Here is an 18,375-nt window from a genome sequence, read left to right as displayed (position 1 = left end):
GATAGTGTTGTGTGTGGTGTGTGAGTTGCAGAGATGTTGGGGACAGCACAAATACCCAGCCCCGGGCCATTGGAATTAACCAATGAAGGTTAAAATCCCCGACCCGGCCGGGAATCGAACCCGGGACCCTTTGAACCGAAGGCCAGTACGCTGACCATTCAGTCAACGAGTCGGACATTACAAATACTAATTTCCACAGAAAAGAGATGGATTGCTCTTGGCAGGTACAAAATTTTCAAGAGCACTATTTGCGCCTCTCCTTCACACTACAAGGAAGTCTGAGCTCCAACTACAGCATAGTCGAGCATCCCAGAGGCATCAGTTTTTATTAACGCCTGGGTGAGGTACTAGTACTCCTTCCCAGTTTCATCCTCCCGATCTAAATTCTCACTCTCCAGGACACTGCTGCCCTTGAGGTGGTAGAAGTGGGACCCCTCCCTGAGTCCCAGGGAAGAACCAACCCTGGAGGGTAAAGGGATTGAAGCACCAAATTATCACCAGATATATTTTACACGCCGACATTATACGACATGGAGTGTCGAATATACTTTTCCCTCCCTTAAAAACAACCGACTACCTATGCCGGGTTTGAACCAGCTATCTTGGGCACTCTACCACTAATCCAAACCACGGCCTCTTAGCTAATCCAGAGTTTTACTGTAATCACAAGGCCGCGGTGGTAGTGTCCTCATGTAACTTATAGCACGACGTTCGTTGTTAATCGTAGAAACAATGTGAGACCAACTCTACAATCTAGATAAGCATATCCCTTACGTTTTGCTCCCATGATAAGATAAAGAAATGTTCTTCGTTCAAATCGCAGTCACGAGGATAAATTGCTCTGGCTCCCAACTCTTCATCTTCAGTGAAGAGATATTGCTCATCTTTCTTCAGTAAGTCAGTCTTTGAAATATTCTATTACAAACACCTTTCTTAGAGATGTATCTTATAATTTGCCTTGCTGCGTTACGTAGTTAGATAGGCGCGCGTTTTCCATATTCAAATACGCAGACTGCAGTATGTTGTTAATTCTAGAGGCTATTTAATCCTTATTTCATGAAAATATTAGGTACATTGTACTGTATGTGTTCTTGTTAACGTAGTTGAGAACCACGTATTTTCCCCCGTCATGTGTGGTGTTTTCTCGGGGATTTTTCTTATGCTTTTTAATAATTTATCTACTGTGGCCCGAGGGTGGTTGTTTACTTTCGCGATTTGTTTAATGTTTTGTATCTCTTCATTGAAATCCGTTGGGCTCATTGGTATGGAAATAGCTCTTTGTACCATTGTATTCAGTATTCCGCCTGCACCTGGCGGCCCCGCGTTCGATTTCCGGCTGGGTCAAGGGTTGTTAATTGTAATTATTAATATCCCTGGCCTGGGGACTGGGTGTTTGTGACGTCCTTAATATTCCTTTCCTCACACACAACATTCGACACTGCCACCATTCCAATTTACACGCAGCTTCATACAATATGGTGCCACTAGGAGCAAAAGATCCACATGGGTCGACGCCCCGAACAATAGCATTTTCAAAAACGGGTGGTTCGACCCGTTCTCAATAGTGTGCTACGTATGAATGGGATTTCTGTATACTTTATAATACAGGTTGTCATTATTACTGCTGATTGTGATGTCTAAATAGTTTATTTTCTTGTTAGTTTCTGATTCCATTGTGAGTCTGAAGGACTTGTGTAAAAAATTTAGTGTGTTTTGTTTAATAACTGGTGTGCATTAGTAATGTCATTATCATATATGCATATTACGTCATCTACATATCTGCTCCAATGTAAGATTCCTTTTTAATGCTGGTCTGTTAAGAAGATGTTTTCGAATGTATTCAGAAAAATGTTTATTATTGTACCTGACAATGGTGAGCCCATGGCTAACCTTTCTTTCTTACAATATATTTTTCCGTTGAATACGAAACAATTTTGGAATAACGTTGTTCTAAGAAGCCTAATAATTTCTTTGGTTGCTTGTAGCGAAGTGTTTTCTTTAAGGGATTTTATATAATTTTAATTGCTTCAGCTATTGGTATTTTGGTGTACATGTCGGTGATGTCAAAGGATGTCATACGTGCGCTCTCAGTTATTTTAAGTTTATTTTCTTCTTTAATTAGTTCTAGACAGTTTTAAATTGATCTGTCTTCCTTAAGTGTCGTCTTTAGAATTTGGTTGAGATGTTTGCTCAAATTGTACCTTGTCGCATCTTTAAAATTTACTATTGGTCTAATGGGACACGAGATTTTGTGTATTTTAGGGAGGGCTCTTAGTGTGGGGAGTTTGAGATTTTTGGTGGTGAAGCTTTCTTTTCCTTGTTTTGTGAGAATAAAGTCTGTTTCCTTAATAGATTACATTTCACGTAAAGATATTGCTCCTTAACTGTGTGCAACCCGCTAAGTGAAGAATGTCTTACGGGCTAGGGTAAATCTTCGTCTGCAATTATTGGAGTGATCATGTGATGATTTGATTTTATGATTAATCGAAGTTGACTGAACTTAGAAACCTACCAATGCCTCATGATTCACCGGCAGGTAATTTCGGAGAGAATAAAACAAAAAATGAAGCTAATCAGTCCAGTAAAACGGACGGACGTATTTGCCAAAGCTGTTTTTAGTGAATTATTTTAATATAATTATAGACTAGTGGACCCGTGCTGTTCCATAGCATTCCTTACAAATAGGTCAGATAACTTGTCTTGATATGCCTGTCGCAATCATATTGTTTTGCCTGCACTTTTCAGTAGTTTTATGAATATTTAATACCGGTAATATACTTTATAACACTTCTTTCCATACAATATTCTCTGTGCTTCGACCATTCGACCAAGGCCGAATTCGGCCTATCTGGATCGATTATGACCGATCTTGTCCGAGGTAGTGCTGAATACTGGTTTGGGTAAGTAGACTACCCACTTTTCAAGAGTTTTTCCCTGCGCTTGATTAATATTGTCATATAGTCGACATGATACCTACCCGTCTGTACGTACGTCAGCTGTTTCCTCTTAGCAGCTTGTAAGTTATTAAGAACGTTCTGCCATCTGTTGAGTATATTCAGAAGCTGGCGAAGGTCAGAGAATCAAAGAGTATTTAGCAAAGAATAGTATTCTTCCATCGTTGGAGAAAGTGTATACTCTCTGGCTTCACAGGTAGTAATCAAACATGGCTGCTTGCAATCGCATTACTAAGAATAAAAATCACATATATATATTGTGCCCTACTGCACTATTAAGTTCCGTCCAGGCGAAGGCCGGTCTCGAACCCAGAGTACAGTAGTGAACGAACTCTCACAGACGTGAGCTGGTGCACATAGTCTTACCTGAACACTGTCCTCTTCAATCAGCCGGTAGAGCGCTCTTCTCAGGATAACATGGGTATAATGGGGCAACATAAAGATAAAACACTAGGACATGTGCCTCCTCAGGTAAGAATTCGACTAAATAAAAAATTAAAATAAATATCTAACAGAAAACACCGCTGCATTCCAAGTTTAACAAATAGGGATTTATTACATAAAATTGAATTATTTACAAATAAAAGATCATTTCAATATGAGATGGAAAAATGACGCTGAGCCGATGACTATCATTTCACTGCCTTCACAAAAACACGTGAATCTGCAACAAGCATGTAACCATAGTGTAAGTCACGAAGTTTAGAAAGATGGATATCTGCTTAATGACACAAAAACAATGATTCCCTTAAAAATTTACAATGCCTCGCGCCGTCGAACCCCGGTGCAAACAAAATCACCACAAAATTTACAATGACCTGACACGGTCACGAACCCTAGTCCTATGACAGGTAGGGTGTCCAAGATACCTATGCAAACAATATCAAAGACACAATCAACACATACAAGGGTGTCAGTATAAAATGGGCCAGTGTTAAAATCTTACGTAAAACAGATAGGACATAAAACAAATCTCTCTCTGCTCTCAAACCATGAAGGTCGTTTCTTCCCCTTCTGGCATACTTGAAATACTGCAGACGACCAACACATCCGCCTGTGACGTCAAGCTCAATGACCTCCATTCTCACCCCTCCATTTGCGGCAGTCCCCTAATTTACGAGCTCAAACGGGAAGACAGGCTAAAGTCTTGCCTTTCAAAGAACACTTCACGTAGTCAGCTGTTAAAGCCCTCATTTAAATATACCTGGGCTATCTGCCCTTGTCTCCATACTTCAGCAATCTCGCTCATCTTACTTATGCCTCTCATGGGCTAAATCCTGGTGCTACAAAACACTAATCATTAAGCGATCGTCACATTGCCATACTTGGCATTTCCAAAATATATTCAATAAACTCTCAATGGTTGGGCTCTCTCAGGCCGACTGCAAATCTTACTTTTGCCTCTTATGGGCTCACATCTCTTAATACCTGGACTCGCTCGCTCTATCAATGAATCTGGGTGAATTACTGGTCACGACTTGGTCATAATTATACACTTCTACGTCTGCAGAAACAAATGCCTGAATGTGATCTAATAAAAGTACCTATCTGTAGACTAACCTCCTATGCCCAACTGAGTTCGATCAGACCCTTACACAAACATGTACTTCAAAATAACGCAATCAAAATGAACTATAAATTCGCTAACAAGGACTCTACAAATAACATCTACCTTAAAGTACGGGGTTCGAGTTTGAGGCCTAGCTCTATATTACAAGGGAAACTCTCCTATTAACACAAATATGCTGACTGACGGCCCCCATATTCCTATCTAAATTTAAATGACATGCTTGAAACAGAATTGGAAAGCTCTGACCTTAAAATAGAAGACATAGCGGAGCGGCCATCCCTGTGGACCACTGGATCTACCACATTCTGATAGACTGCCGGGCTTGCATCAGATACTGTTGACCATTTGGAGACATTCTTGCTGGTGTGGCGTCTTCGTACAGCTCCCTCTGTAGTCGGAAGGTGTCCTCTTCGATGTTGTGCTGGTCAGGTGCTCCCAATGTTCCTGGCTCGATGCCCGTTGTTGTGTTGGCTTCAGCTCCTGGTTGTGGCTTCTTTGGAATGATGCTGTCAAACACTCGTACTGACTTGATGCTGGGGTAACTGAAAATAAATTCATATATTACAGACTGTCCAAACTTGATGCCTGTCTTCACAACTAGCGTGTCTCACACGTTACACTGACCAAGTCTCGTTCAGAGTTTTAACCTGGTACACAAGAGTTTCTTTACTACTCTCCGTCACTGTTCTCTCACCCTATCACACGGACAACATATAGTTTTAGAATTCCTAACCTGAGCCAATATTAATACTAGCCTTTCGTCCGTCATACTTTGACCTCCCAGAAATATGAAGCTCCTAGTTCATTAGTCTCTTATAAGCAGTACCTCATCTCCCCATAGCATAATCTCACAGATAAAATCTTCAATTCATCTGGATATTCAAGTTGATTACTTACATCTTTGCAGAAATAGCAGTACAGGTAGTCGGTGTAGCTTGAAGACAAAGCGTTGTTCTCAGGACCAACACGCCGTATGACGATTCGTTCCTGCAGCCTCTCGTTCCAAGAATGACTCTGATATGCCCTGGCGGCCTTAATTTATAATTCCGGGTAGCGTCATCACGCCACTTGGCTGCGTGCAATCTTAGCGTGCCCGGGAAAATTTTCCCGCATTAATTATCATGAGCGCAACTTAGCGAATGCATTAATTAATGCAGCCCTAATGCCTATCAAAATAAAGCAGATATAATACAGGTTGCAATTCTTGTCTCAAATCCAATGCAACTCTTCTGTAACCAAAGATATTAATTTATTTCATTCTTCCCTCCTAGAATAAGTTTAGCCGGGAACTGGAAGAGCGTCCCCAAGCTTCATCAAGAGGCTTCGCTTTGGACATAACTCCTTCTAATGGGTTCTGGAGATTTCTCATAATGACGCTCGCACTCACTTCACATAAGAACGCTTCTTTTGGCCCCCTTTATGACATATACTGTAAGACATCGGCTTCGTGGGTGGCCTAGTATTATTCCACTATCCAATACTCAAATTAATACAATTGCTCCCATGAACAGAATGGTTCAATATATATATCAGAATATTAATGAAAGTGTTAGTCGCCTAGCAACCTGCTAAGTACAGAATGTATTGCGGGTTAGAGTAAACCTTCGCCTGTAATTATTGGGGTGATAATTTAATGATTTGATTTTATGGTTACCCAAAGTTGGCGGAACGTAGATACCTGTCATTGTCTCGTGATTCACCGGCAGGTAATTCCGGACAGAATAAAACAAAAATGAAGCAAATCAGTCCACTAGAACGGACAGACGGACTTCCCAATTCTGTTTTAGTAAACTCTTTTAATATAGAGATTATGGTATCAATATCGTTATTCGTGAACGAAAACGCCATGTTCAATCCCCCTGTGGGTGGGGCGGTAGAAAAACTCCCATGGTATCCCCTGCCTGTCGTACGAGGTGACTGAAAGGGGCTCAGGCGCTCTGAACTTTGGAGTGTGGAATGGCGACCAAGGAGCCCTTAACTGAGTCATGACATTGCTTCCACTTACTTTTGCCAGAATCCCCACTTTCATCTATATCATCCGACCTCTCTTGGTCAACTCTTGTTCCTTTCCGACCGCGACGGTGTTACGTATGGAGGCCTAGGGAGTCTTTCATTTTCACACCCTTCATGGTCCTCGTCTTCTTTTGGCCGATATCTTCAATTTTCGACGTGTCGGACCCCTTCCATTTTTCCTCTCTGATTAGTGTTATATAGAGGATGGTTGCCCAGTTGTACTTTCTCTTAAAACAATAATCACCACCACCACGACATGTTTAATGCATCGCTTATCTAATATAACTACCTGCTAGCCACGGCTTCGCTCGCGAGGATTTCGTAATTGGATAAATATTACTTGTTCCTCGGCACTGCACTACGACATTATCTGTAAATCCCTGAAGTGTAAAATCTCACAGAAAAATTGCATTTCATTTACCCCACAACCTCTCTGTAAACCACGTTTGTGGCATTGTCTTTTGGGGCTAAAGATGATCAGGCTACTGGCAGACCTAAATCTGGAACACGGGACATGGAACTCTATGTGTGAGAAACAGTCCTCTTTTATGTCGAAAAAAGTTTTCTTTATATCTAAAGGAGTTTCCAAATACAAAATTTCACGTCTGTAACATCTTAGTTTTTGAGATATAAGTATCCTCATAAACTGAATTCAACTCCTTCTTCACTTATTTTCGATCTCCAGCTTAAGTTGATTTTCCGAAAGAAAGAAAAAGTACGTGTTTCTTTATTTTTAAAGGAGACTACAAATACCAATTTTCACACGTCTGTAACAAGTTACGTTTATGAGGTATATTTCAGATCAACTTTGCTTTACGGGAGCGAAAGCTGGGTGGGCTCAGGATATCTTATTCATAAGTTAAAAGTAACAGACATGAAAGTAGCGAGAATGATTGCTGGTACAAGCAGGCGGGAACAATGGCAGGAGGGTACTTGGAATGAGGAGATAAAGGCTAATTTAGGATTGAACTCGATGGATGAAGCTGTACGCATAAACCGGCTTCGGTGGTCGGATCACGTGAGGCGAATGGAGGAGGATAGGTTACCTAGGAGAATAATGGACTCTGTATTGGATTGTAAGAGAAGTAGAGGGAGACCAAGACGACCCAGAAGGACAACTAAGCAAAGCTCACAGAAAGAAGAAATGAAGGGAACTGCCTACCTGCCTTAAATTCACAACATCACAGACAGAATTGCTAAAGACCTCCACAAGCACAATATAAAATCCATGTTTGGCACCGTCACTATAATTGCTCACAGTTTAGGTCCATTACATCCTGGGGTGCACAAATTTCCCTGGACTTGCTGCAAGATATACATTGGCCAAACATGACGGTCAATAGGGACTCGAATCAAGGAACACCAAATAAATATCCGTCTCAACCAGCCAGAGAGGTCAGCAATAGCTGAGCATGCCCTATCGGTGGGTCATGATGTCGTGTTCCAATATGTTCGAGCTGTTATCCACACTAAACACTATAGTTCTAGGATTATACGGGAATCTGTCAAAATACGTAAAAATGCTAACAATTTCATCAGGGACACTGGCTGTCAATTAAGTAATACGTGGTTGCCAGCCACTAAGTATTTACTTAGGTAGTTCTCTTCCATGTCCTTTCGATATTGTTATTTCGTTTCGGTGTTTTCCAAACATCATCATCACCAGTTGGTTCATTCCAAGCTATGTGTTATGTATTAATGTCGTACTTTCATACCGTGTGTACATCGGTTTCGCCGCCCCTCCCCCTCCCTCTCACACCGTCTCACGCCATTATCACCCTCTGGTTTTCTCCACATACTTTCATCCATTCTTCAGCTCTGTTCTATTCTATCCTGGTCTATTTCGTTGCATTTATTAGTTTCTACTTTCTTCCATCACTTCACCCGATGTCCTCTCTGTTACTTCTCATGTGCACACGCTGTGGTAGGACATCCTAATTTGAGCACGGCCGTCTGGATCCCTCGCTGCGCTCCTGCTAGAGCGACGCATCAAGTTGACAGTGATTTGAGCTTAATGGTGTCGTCAGCTCCCGCATGGAGTGCTGTGCAGCATGCAGCGAGCCACCTGGAGCGTACCATTACAGCTCCAACGGTAAAGCATTCTTAAATTCAAACCCTCATTATTGTAGAAGTCTTTCTCGTGGACAGTCGAGACGCTCTTCTGAAGACGCGGAGCAAAGTTCTCTGCGAAACGTACCGGTAACGAGTTTCACCTTGTTTCATTGACGCGGGATAAGTCCAAAAGCCCATATCATATCTATTTGTTTAATCGTTTGGATAATGCACGGAAAATCCTTGACTTATAAAAAACTGAACAGAATTACCTTTTAAGTAGAATACAAACTGTATTCAATGGCCACAGACTTATCAGATTGTCATTGCATCATGGCTACTGTACTAGAGAAGAAATGGCTATCCGCGCCTATTGACTCAAGCCAAACATCAATCGGTAATAATAATAAGAAGACACAGCTTCTTAATTTATGTACATTTTTTCTTCCTCTTCTTCTTCTTTATCTGTTCACCCTCCACGGTCGGTTTTTCCCTCGGACTCAGCGAGATATCCCACCTCTACCGCCTGAAGGGCAGTGTCCTGGGACTTAAGATTCTGGGTCGGGGATACAAATGGGGAGGATGACCAGTACCTAGCCCAGGCGGCCTCACCTGCTATGCTGAACAGGGGCCTTGCGGAGGAAGAGAAGACTGGAAGCGATAGACAAGGAAGAGGGAAGGAAGCGGCCGTGGCCTTAAGTTAGGTACCATCCCGGCATTTACCTGGAGGAGAAGTAGGAAACTACGGAAAACCACTTCCAAGATGGCTGAGGTGGGAATCGAACCCACCTCTACTCACTTGACCTCCCGAAGCTGAGTCCACCCCGTTACAGCCCACGTAACACTTTCAAAATTTCGTGCCAAAGGCGTGAATCTAACCCGGGCCTCCCGGGATGGCGGCTAATCACACTAACCACTACACCACAGAGGCGGACATTTATGCACATTTAAGAGTAAAAATAGAATACTTACACATTTGTAACATCAATTTTTCGTTAGTAAAGAGAGGGACTATACGGTACTTTCTTTAGCCTGGTTCCACAGCCAGAGTTATTGCATCACAGCAAGTTAGCCGCTTTAGTACTACGCTAGGAATTCAGTAGTGCCGGAATGGTTAGATGATGTTTGTTGTTTAAAGGGGCCTAGCAGCTAGGTCATCGGCACGCCGGAATTGTTAAGGAAAAATCCTAGGCTTATAAAAAATACGGAATTAATTTTATTCTGAAAGAAAAATTTACTTAGTGTACGGAAGACTACAAAATAATAATGCACAACCGAGTGGACAACGTAGTGGACTCTCATTATGGGTTCGCTGGATCGGTCCACCGTCACTGAACTTCCTGGACTAGGCAAAGTTGTTAGTACAGTAGTTAGTTGCCTTCATTTGTGCCCACAGTGTTTTCATTGGTTTACTGTGGGCTTCTGTTCTCTCCGTTATTCCAGTCGTTTTATTCGGTTTGTCCACTTGGTCCGGTTTGTGAATTTTGGATCTAAAAATCTCTCTATTTTGATGTATTCTTGTATAAATGCGTTGAGCGAGATTTTTATTAACAGTCGAATGTCTTACTGTAAATATGGCAGTCGGCAGAACAATGGTCACAATTTGCTTACTGAATGGTCCACAAAATGGTACAGTATAGTAATATTTCTAATATGGTTCTGATATGGCTAATAATTTGTCCAGTAACATTAAATAGTAATATTTTAATGAGATATTCTTAGATGATGTTGAAGAAAAAAATCGCGTACGCTAAATAAATCCCATTGATTTGATTTGATTTGATTTGATTTGATTTGATTTGATTTGATTTGATTTGATTTGATTTGATTTGATTTGATTTGATTTGATTTGATTTGATTTGATTTGATTTGATTTGATTTGATTTGATTTGATTTGATTTGATTTGATTTGATTTGATTTGATTTGATTTGATTTGATTTGATTTGATTTGATTTGATTTGATTTGATTTGATTTGATTTGATTTGATTTGATTTGATTTGATTTGATTTGATTTGATTTGATTTGATTTGATTTGATTTGATTTGATTTGATTTGATTTGATTTGATTTGATTTGATTTGATTTGATTTGATTTGATTTGATTTGATTTGATTTTTAGACTGGCCTAGAGCGGAATTCTGCCCTTTTTTGTGTGCATTTCCGAGCTATAGTTCTTGTTCCAAAAGAAAGAACAGAACCTAAAATTTAATCAGGAATATCTGATGGGAAACCGGTATGTTAACTCTGGACTACGACGACACTCTAAAAATTCGAAAATATCTCGTGATATTGTAATTAACGATGACAGAAGTGTGCACATACAATGTACTGTACGCGAACCTTTTCTTGAGCAACCTTTGAAACACAAACTATGAATCGTTTATTTATCGCTGTACGACATCTAGCGTACACTTTACGAACTAGTACTGTTGTTGTTTACACAGCAAAGCCAAACTATATAATTCACCCTAGTAACGAGATTCGCATCGAGAAATGTTATATAATGTTAAATAATGTATGTGTGACACAGTTGTTGACGTAAGATAATAAATATTTAGATAATTCATATCGATTCAATTCTGATTTCATTTCCATCCAGTTGGCAGTATAACCGGAACCGACAGCGCTCCCTCCTTACTCCTCACCCCGTAAAAGTCGGGCTCAAGAAAAGGTTTGCGTATAGTAGATTAGCCAAAACAAGAAACGCATTTTCTAAGAAAAGCAATGTACCAGAATCAAATACAGATATTCACATTACAAAGGTGTTTCTGAAGGCTTTTATGTGCGTGTAACATTGAATTAAAGTGAAACACGGACTGTAACCGGTGCAGAAACAAGAGAATAGAAGGTAATGTAGTGGTGCTAAGGAATGTGGAACATGGTATGAGTAGATCAGATTACAGATAAGGAGATACTGCTTCGAACTGTCAAAACTTGACCAGGGAAAGTGATTGATTGATAGAAAACATCTCGAGACACAAAATGTTTTGTAAGTTTTTGAGAGAAGTGTACGCATGTAAGAATGGTAATGAGATGCCCAGGCGTGAATATATGATATGATAGGATAGTATGGTACTTTTAAAAATGTAATTTAAAGGAACTGCTTTTACCATTGGTCCTTATTATCGGCGCATTTTGACATAAATATGTCTTATGGTTGGGGTTCATCCAAAAATTTGTGTACGGTGACGCGACAAAATGTATGACGGAAGTGTAACCATAGCATCCGTGCAGACAGTGATGTAAGGTATGGATGGACGGTCAGACAATGTTACCTAGCAAGCGAGCAGGCTATGTTTTATAGTTTGGTTGCCATCTAAAATTAGGAGGCGTTGATGGATGGCCATGACAGGAAGGCATATATTATTTATCATCATTTGATTTTCGCAAAGAGAAAAGTGGTTTCTTTTAAGTTTTAAGCCTCGCACAGGCATAATAATAATAATAATAATAATAATAATAATAATAATAATAATAATAATAATAATAATAATAATAATAATGTCAAATGAACGATTCCGTAGATGCACCTTGTCACTAGAAACCATTGATCATATAACTGGTGGCTGCCCTGTGCTGGCTGGTGTGGAATACATTAAAAGGCACAAAAATCCTGCATCAGGAAGCTGCAATGTTACGTGGACTCCCTAGAATAGAGCATGGCGTATTAAAATTATCAGCCAAAGAATATATTTTGACATAAATATGCTTCATGTTTCTATAATCCATCCGGACTTACGATTACTGGAAGTAAAGAGATGTCCCGTATATAATACATATGTATGTGAGAGATGAACGAATCTCAGACTAGTAGAGTGAAAGATAGAATGTGAGTAAACGAATTAGTCAATAAACGGGTGATTTAAATTGTTAATGAAGTTGTTGATTGACAGAATGAATGAACACTGAGACATTATATATGCATATATATGTTATGAATTCCTTATTTTTTCTTATTCGTTTATTATACAATAAGAATATTGTAAGTAATATTTAATTTTAAGCATTGGTCTAGGAAGCATATATCATGCACGTAGGGCTCACCATTTTCACTATGCTTCTAATATTTCTGTTGTCAGAATGCTCGTAAATAAATAAATAATACCAATAATAAATCGTCCCATGGACTGAAGACCTAAACAACAACTCTCTAGTCTTGTTTTACTTACAGATCCAATGCATTTGATTGTGTTGCCATTGGCCGTTCTTCTCGTCGTAGTATTTTATCTATACTCCATTTCGACTTATGATTACTGGAAGTCAAGAGGTGTACCGTACTTAAAGCCTCAGCCACTCTTCGGGAGCGTCCTGGATATTGTGTTATTTAGAAAGGCATTTCCAGATGTCATACTGGACATATACAGGTGAGAATAACAATCAGCTCTTCTGTATAAATTTGTGTAGTGCATGGGAGCAATCGTTTTAATAAATGGGTTAATCATTTCAAGTATAACTTTGATTTGAATGAAGAAGTACTTAAGTTGAATCCTTTATCCTTTCATTAATAATTATAATGTATTACATTTGCGTTTTAATACCGTGTAAATCGTAGAGTGTACAACGAGATGTTGTACCTTCAAATGACGGATGATCCAAGATTTTCTTCCATTTCACGAAGTCAGTGAGTTTTGAATTTGCAAGTTATAGTAAGAACTTCTCGTATTCGAAAATTTTATTTAATCTATGGATGAGAGAAATAATTAAATCATCAGCGTATAAAATTTGAAGGACATAAGTGCATCTGTTCCGGAGCCATATATCCAGAAAATTAAAAGAAAGGGAATTTATCTTCCTAAGGGGTATAAAGCCCTCCATCAAGGTGGTATAGGTGGAGATAGCAAGCATTTTATACCTTCTACGCAACAGTAGACCCACTGTCGTATATGAAAATTTAAGCACTCTGAAGGGTATTCGACTGCAGTGTTAACTCGTGTAGAGTAGGTACTGGGGTTCAACTACATTTTTCACATGCACTCCGAGGCTCACACACACGTGGTAATCTTCTTCTTCTTCTTCTTCTTCTGTTTCATATTCTTATTTTCCTTCTTTAGCATTTGTCCCACTTGGTGGCAGGGATTCGTTGTCTTGGGTCACATGCCATGTCTGGATGTAGTATTACACATCTCAGGTCGTTGTGCACTGTATCAATCCATCGCTGTCTTGGTCATCCCGTGTGCTTCTTTTCAGTGACTTCCAATGTATTGTCCTCTGCACGCAACACATGCCCAAACCAGCGCAGACGTCTTTCCTGTATTTTCTTCTGGATCGGTGCAAAGCCAACACGTTTCCTAATAACATAATTTAAAATGTGATCCAGTCTAGTGGTATCAGCTGTCCATCTATGAATCTTCGTTTTTATGACGCTTGGTCGGCGTCGTTTGTAGCTGGCCAACATTCAATGGCGTAGAGAGCGATCGGACAGATAACATTACGATATATCTTAAATTTCAGATAGTTCTTCATCCGGCGGTCGCAAGTGACGCCCGTTGAAATTCGTCACTTATATCCTTACGTTGATCTCATCAGTAAGTCGCCATCGTCAGAGACTGTGGAGACTGAATAGAGTAATAAATAAATTACAAGATTGTGAGCAACTGCAAAATGATCTCGATAATGTTGTAAGATGGACGGTAGACAATGGCATGATGATAAACGTGATTAAAAGTCGGGATGTGAGCTTCATAAATAGGAAAAGTCCTCACAGTTTTAATTACTGAGTTGATGGGGTGGAAATTCCTTATGGGAATGATTGTAAGTACCTAGGTGTTAATACAAGGAAAGATCCCCATTGGGGTAATCACATAAATTGAATTGTAAATAAAGGGTACAGATATCTTCACATGGTTATGATGGTATTTATGGGTTGTAGTAAGGATATAAAAGAGAGATCATATAAGTCTCTGGTAAGAGAGCCCCATCTAGAAATGGTTGCAGTGTATGGACCCCTCACAAGGATTACTTGATTCGGGAACTGGAAACAATCCAAATGAGCTTGATTTGTTCTGGCTTATTTCCGACAAGGGAATAGCGTTACAAAATGTTGCAAAATTTGGGCTGGGAAGATTTTAGAGAAAGGAGACGAGCTGCTTGACTAAGCGGTCTGTTCCGAGCTGTCATTGGAGAGATGGCGTGGAAAGACATTAGTAGACGAATAAGTTTGAGTGGTGTCTTTAAAAGTAGGAAAGATCACAATATGAAGATAAAATAGGAATTCAAGACGACAAATTGGGACAAATATTTGTTCATAGGAAAGGGAGTTACGAATCTGAATAACCTGCTAAGGGAGATGTTCAATAAATTACCAATTTCTTTGCAATTATTTAAGAAAACGCTGGGAATACAACGGATGGGGAATCTGCCACCTAGCGACTGCCCTAAATGCAGATCAGCATTGATTGATTGATTGATTGATTGATTGATTGATTGATTGATTGATTGATTGATTGATTGATTGATTGATTGATTGATTGATTGATTGATTGATTGATTGATTGATTGATTGATTGATTGATTGATTGATTGATTGATTGATTGATTGATTGATTGATTGATTGATTGATTGATTGATTGATTGATTGATTGATTGATTGATTGATTGATTGATTGATTGATTGATTGATTGATTGATTGATTGATTGATTGATTGATTGATTGATTGATTGATTGATTGATTGATTGATTGATTGATTGATTGATTGATTGATTGATTGATTGAATCTAAAGAAGTGATCCATCTAATTTGATTATACTGTAAGGTCAATAGATTGTTTTTCTTACTTGCAACTGGTTACGGATATATACGTTTACACTCATTCCACCTAGCAGCTCTTATGACAACTTATTACACTGAATATCTTTTCAGGGCTGGAGCAGGACAGCCTATTCTCGGCTACTATCAGATCAGAACTCCAATTCTTTTGGTTCGAGATCCAGAAATAATCAAGAAAGTGCTCGTTACCAATTTCGATTCCTTTCAAGAGACATATTATGTGGTGGATAAGAACTTGGATCCTTTAGTAGCTCGGTGCCCTTTGATGCTAAGTGGAGATGTGTAAGTATAAAGGAAAGATTCCTTGTGTATTCCTAAATATAATTATAGCGATGACTAACCGGAAGAATAACTACGAGGCGTGTTTTATAAGTAAGATCCGTTTGAAAATAACTACACAAGGAAAGACGATTTTCAAACACCACATTTATTTGCAGATTCTACATACTTTACTCTATTTTTCAACATATCCGCCAAGTTTGTTGAAACACTTATCATACCTTACAACTAAGTTTAGAATAACCTCTTTACAGAAAATTGCCGCCTGCTCCGATAACCAAGAGTTCCCGGCCTAGACACGTCAGGATAGGCATTTGAGAGAGCTGTTATTATGAAGCGTCTGTCGTCACGAATCTTCATCTTAAGCCACCAAATCGTCTGTGATCAGAGATAGGCGACCGGAGCGGGCCTCATCAAGGACGTTTTCACGGCCATCTTTGAAGTCTTGTACCCACTTACTCACTTTCCCTTCACTCATAGCATTAGCACCATACACTTGGCAAATCTGTCGGTGAATGTCTGCAGCACACAGGTTCCTTACGAACATCGCACGGGGCGGGTGAGTCGATAATCTTGAACATTTGAGCAAGCACAGAATAGAACCGTACAGATTAGCAACAGAGCTGCAACTGCGCACCGTTGTTCTTGAAGCATGCCGACACACGACGCACGCGGGAACTACTAGTGTCTACAACAAAACGGCCCTTACTTTAAAAAAAACACGCCTCGTATATAGCTGATTATTCAGATTTGCGTCATGAATCAAGTGAATAATCCTGTTTTTATTATTATCAAGCAAACAGGCCGACTGGACCGTGTGAATTTTACAACAATCTTCGCGATCTGATCCTTGAATTGGTTATCTTCCCCCAGTTTCTGACCCCCAGTCCCTACAGATTTTCGAGTACTTGATCACATCACATAGAATTAGGTTTAACACTTGGTCCTTTGCCGAGGGGTTTCACAAGATATTGTAACCTAACCGTATGTCCCAGTGGATGAATGGCAAATGTAACCAGAAGAAGAAGAATAAGAAGTCATGGGTGCACACCTGGTTACGTGATCTGTAAATACTCGACCAGATACAAATGTAAATAATAATCGTATGGCCTCAGCTACCGTGTGCAGACATTTCGATTTGACGCCATCTGGCTGTCTGCTCGTCAATTTCGATGTTCCGTTTTACTCTAGGTCCGCTAGATGGCAGACAGAGTAAACCGGATCTCTCTTGGGCGTCTATGGCTGAGATTTAATTAATTTTGTCGGGTAAATACCAAATGTATCACCAGAGATCTTTTACATGCCGACATCGTACGACATGGAGTGTCGAATGGACTTTTTTCCGCCCTTTAAAAATCCAACTACCTCTGCCGGGTTTGAACCCGCTATCTTGGGATTCGGAAGCCGACACTCTACCACGGATCCACAGAGGCAGTCGATACAAATGTGATAATAGTGGAGACAGAGCCCAAGCGTCCGTACCCAAATATACATATATTAGCATAGCCCTCGTCTACTCAAAGGATACAAAAGTTCGTAGGTTATCATAACTACTACTAAATGTTTTCTTTCCTCCCCTGAACGGGGAGGTGGGCCTCTTAGACGATGACACCGTCTCTCAGGCCGGGAGATTTGTATCGGAGAAGGAGATGTACGGAGAAGCTGAGAGGATTGTCGGCCGTGGCCTATACTAGGAACTGTCCCGGCATTCGCCTTAGTGCAGGAGAATGGAAAACCACGGAAAACCATTCTCAGGACAGCCGGCAGTGGGGACCAGTCCCTCTCCGTCTCCCGAATACAGAGGCGTAGAGCCACGGCAGAGCAGCAGCCACCCCTCCTCTGCTCAGGCGACTGGAGTGGGACATTGATGATGATGATGATGATGACGATTAAGGCACAACAATAATACAATCATGAGCGCAACCGTCCCAATACAACGCTCTAAAAAGTGCTGACATCTACATGTAACATTGACAAACGGGTGACAGGACATCAAACTAAGAAACAACAAGTCCTATTTAAAGTTACTGAGAGTAAGGTTTCCCCATTTATTCCATTCAATGGAGATATGCAGGGTAAATGAAATCGTAATAATGGCATTTGCTAACACAGGTCGAACAATACCGTCGGCGAACAGTAACATTAGCAATAGAGTCACTAACAAAAAAAACTGCTGATTCTATTAAATTGACATGCAACTTGAGAAAACGAACCCATTCAAATCTTGTATAAAATATAAAATGTTCCACCTCAGTGACCAAGTAATCTATATCATTCATGAGTGTAGTTATGGTAATGCTGAGATCCAAACTAGTATACGAGTACCAATATTCAGCATTTAACAAAAGAATCAATACTTATCTCATAAAACTACCATATCTGCCGAACGAAAATCAATTACCTATTAGTTATGACATGTTATCATTTTGTATTGTTTCAACAAATATTACCTCATATATCAAATAAACAGTATTGTAATAACTCATGTTAATCACAAATAAAATTGACATATAGTCTCACCTTGCTGTATCGCAATCTTATTACTGTATCTGGTTCATAATTGTGTTTAGATACCTTTTCTTAAATATTCTTAAGTAGAACTTACGCTGGTACTGTATTATCAAATGAGTTTATTCCTGAATATTCGTATGACACCAAAATGTCAGTCATGTGTATCCTCATCAGAGAGTATACTGGAATATAATATGATTTGCTATTCATTCAATAGTATTCCTTT

The 18,375-nt window shown here is 39.8% G+C and overlaps 1 protein-coding gene across 1 annotated transcript in view; it reads left to right on the top strand.

Annotated features, from left to right (window-relative positions):
* The first annotated feature begins 801 nt into the window (after positions 1–801).
* Positions 802–18,375, top strand: part of LOC136876006 (cytochrome P450 6k1-like) — a 92,530-nt gene continuing 74,956 nt past the window's right edge. The window contains exons 1-2 of the mRNA XM_067150564.2: positions 802–893; positions 15,453–15,641. Coding sequence (XP_067006665.2) covers positions 802–893; positions 15,453–15,641 — 281 coding nt within the window. The remainder of the gene's footprint in view (positions 894–15,452; positions 15,642–18,375) is intronic.

This window comes from Anabrus simplex, chromosome 6, assembly GCF_040414725.1.
Source record: "Anabrus simplex isolate iqAnaSimp1 chromosome 6, ASM4041472v1, whole genome shotgun sequence".
NCBI lineage: Eukaryota > Metazoa > Arthropoda > Insecta > Orthoptera > Tettigoniidae > Anabrus > Anabrus simplex.
Note: the sequence above shows the minus strand (reverse complement) of the source record. Positions and strands in the feature narration are given on the sequence as shown.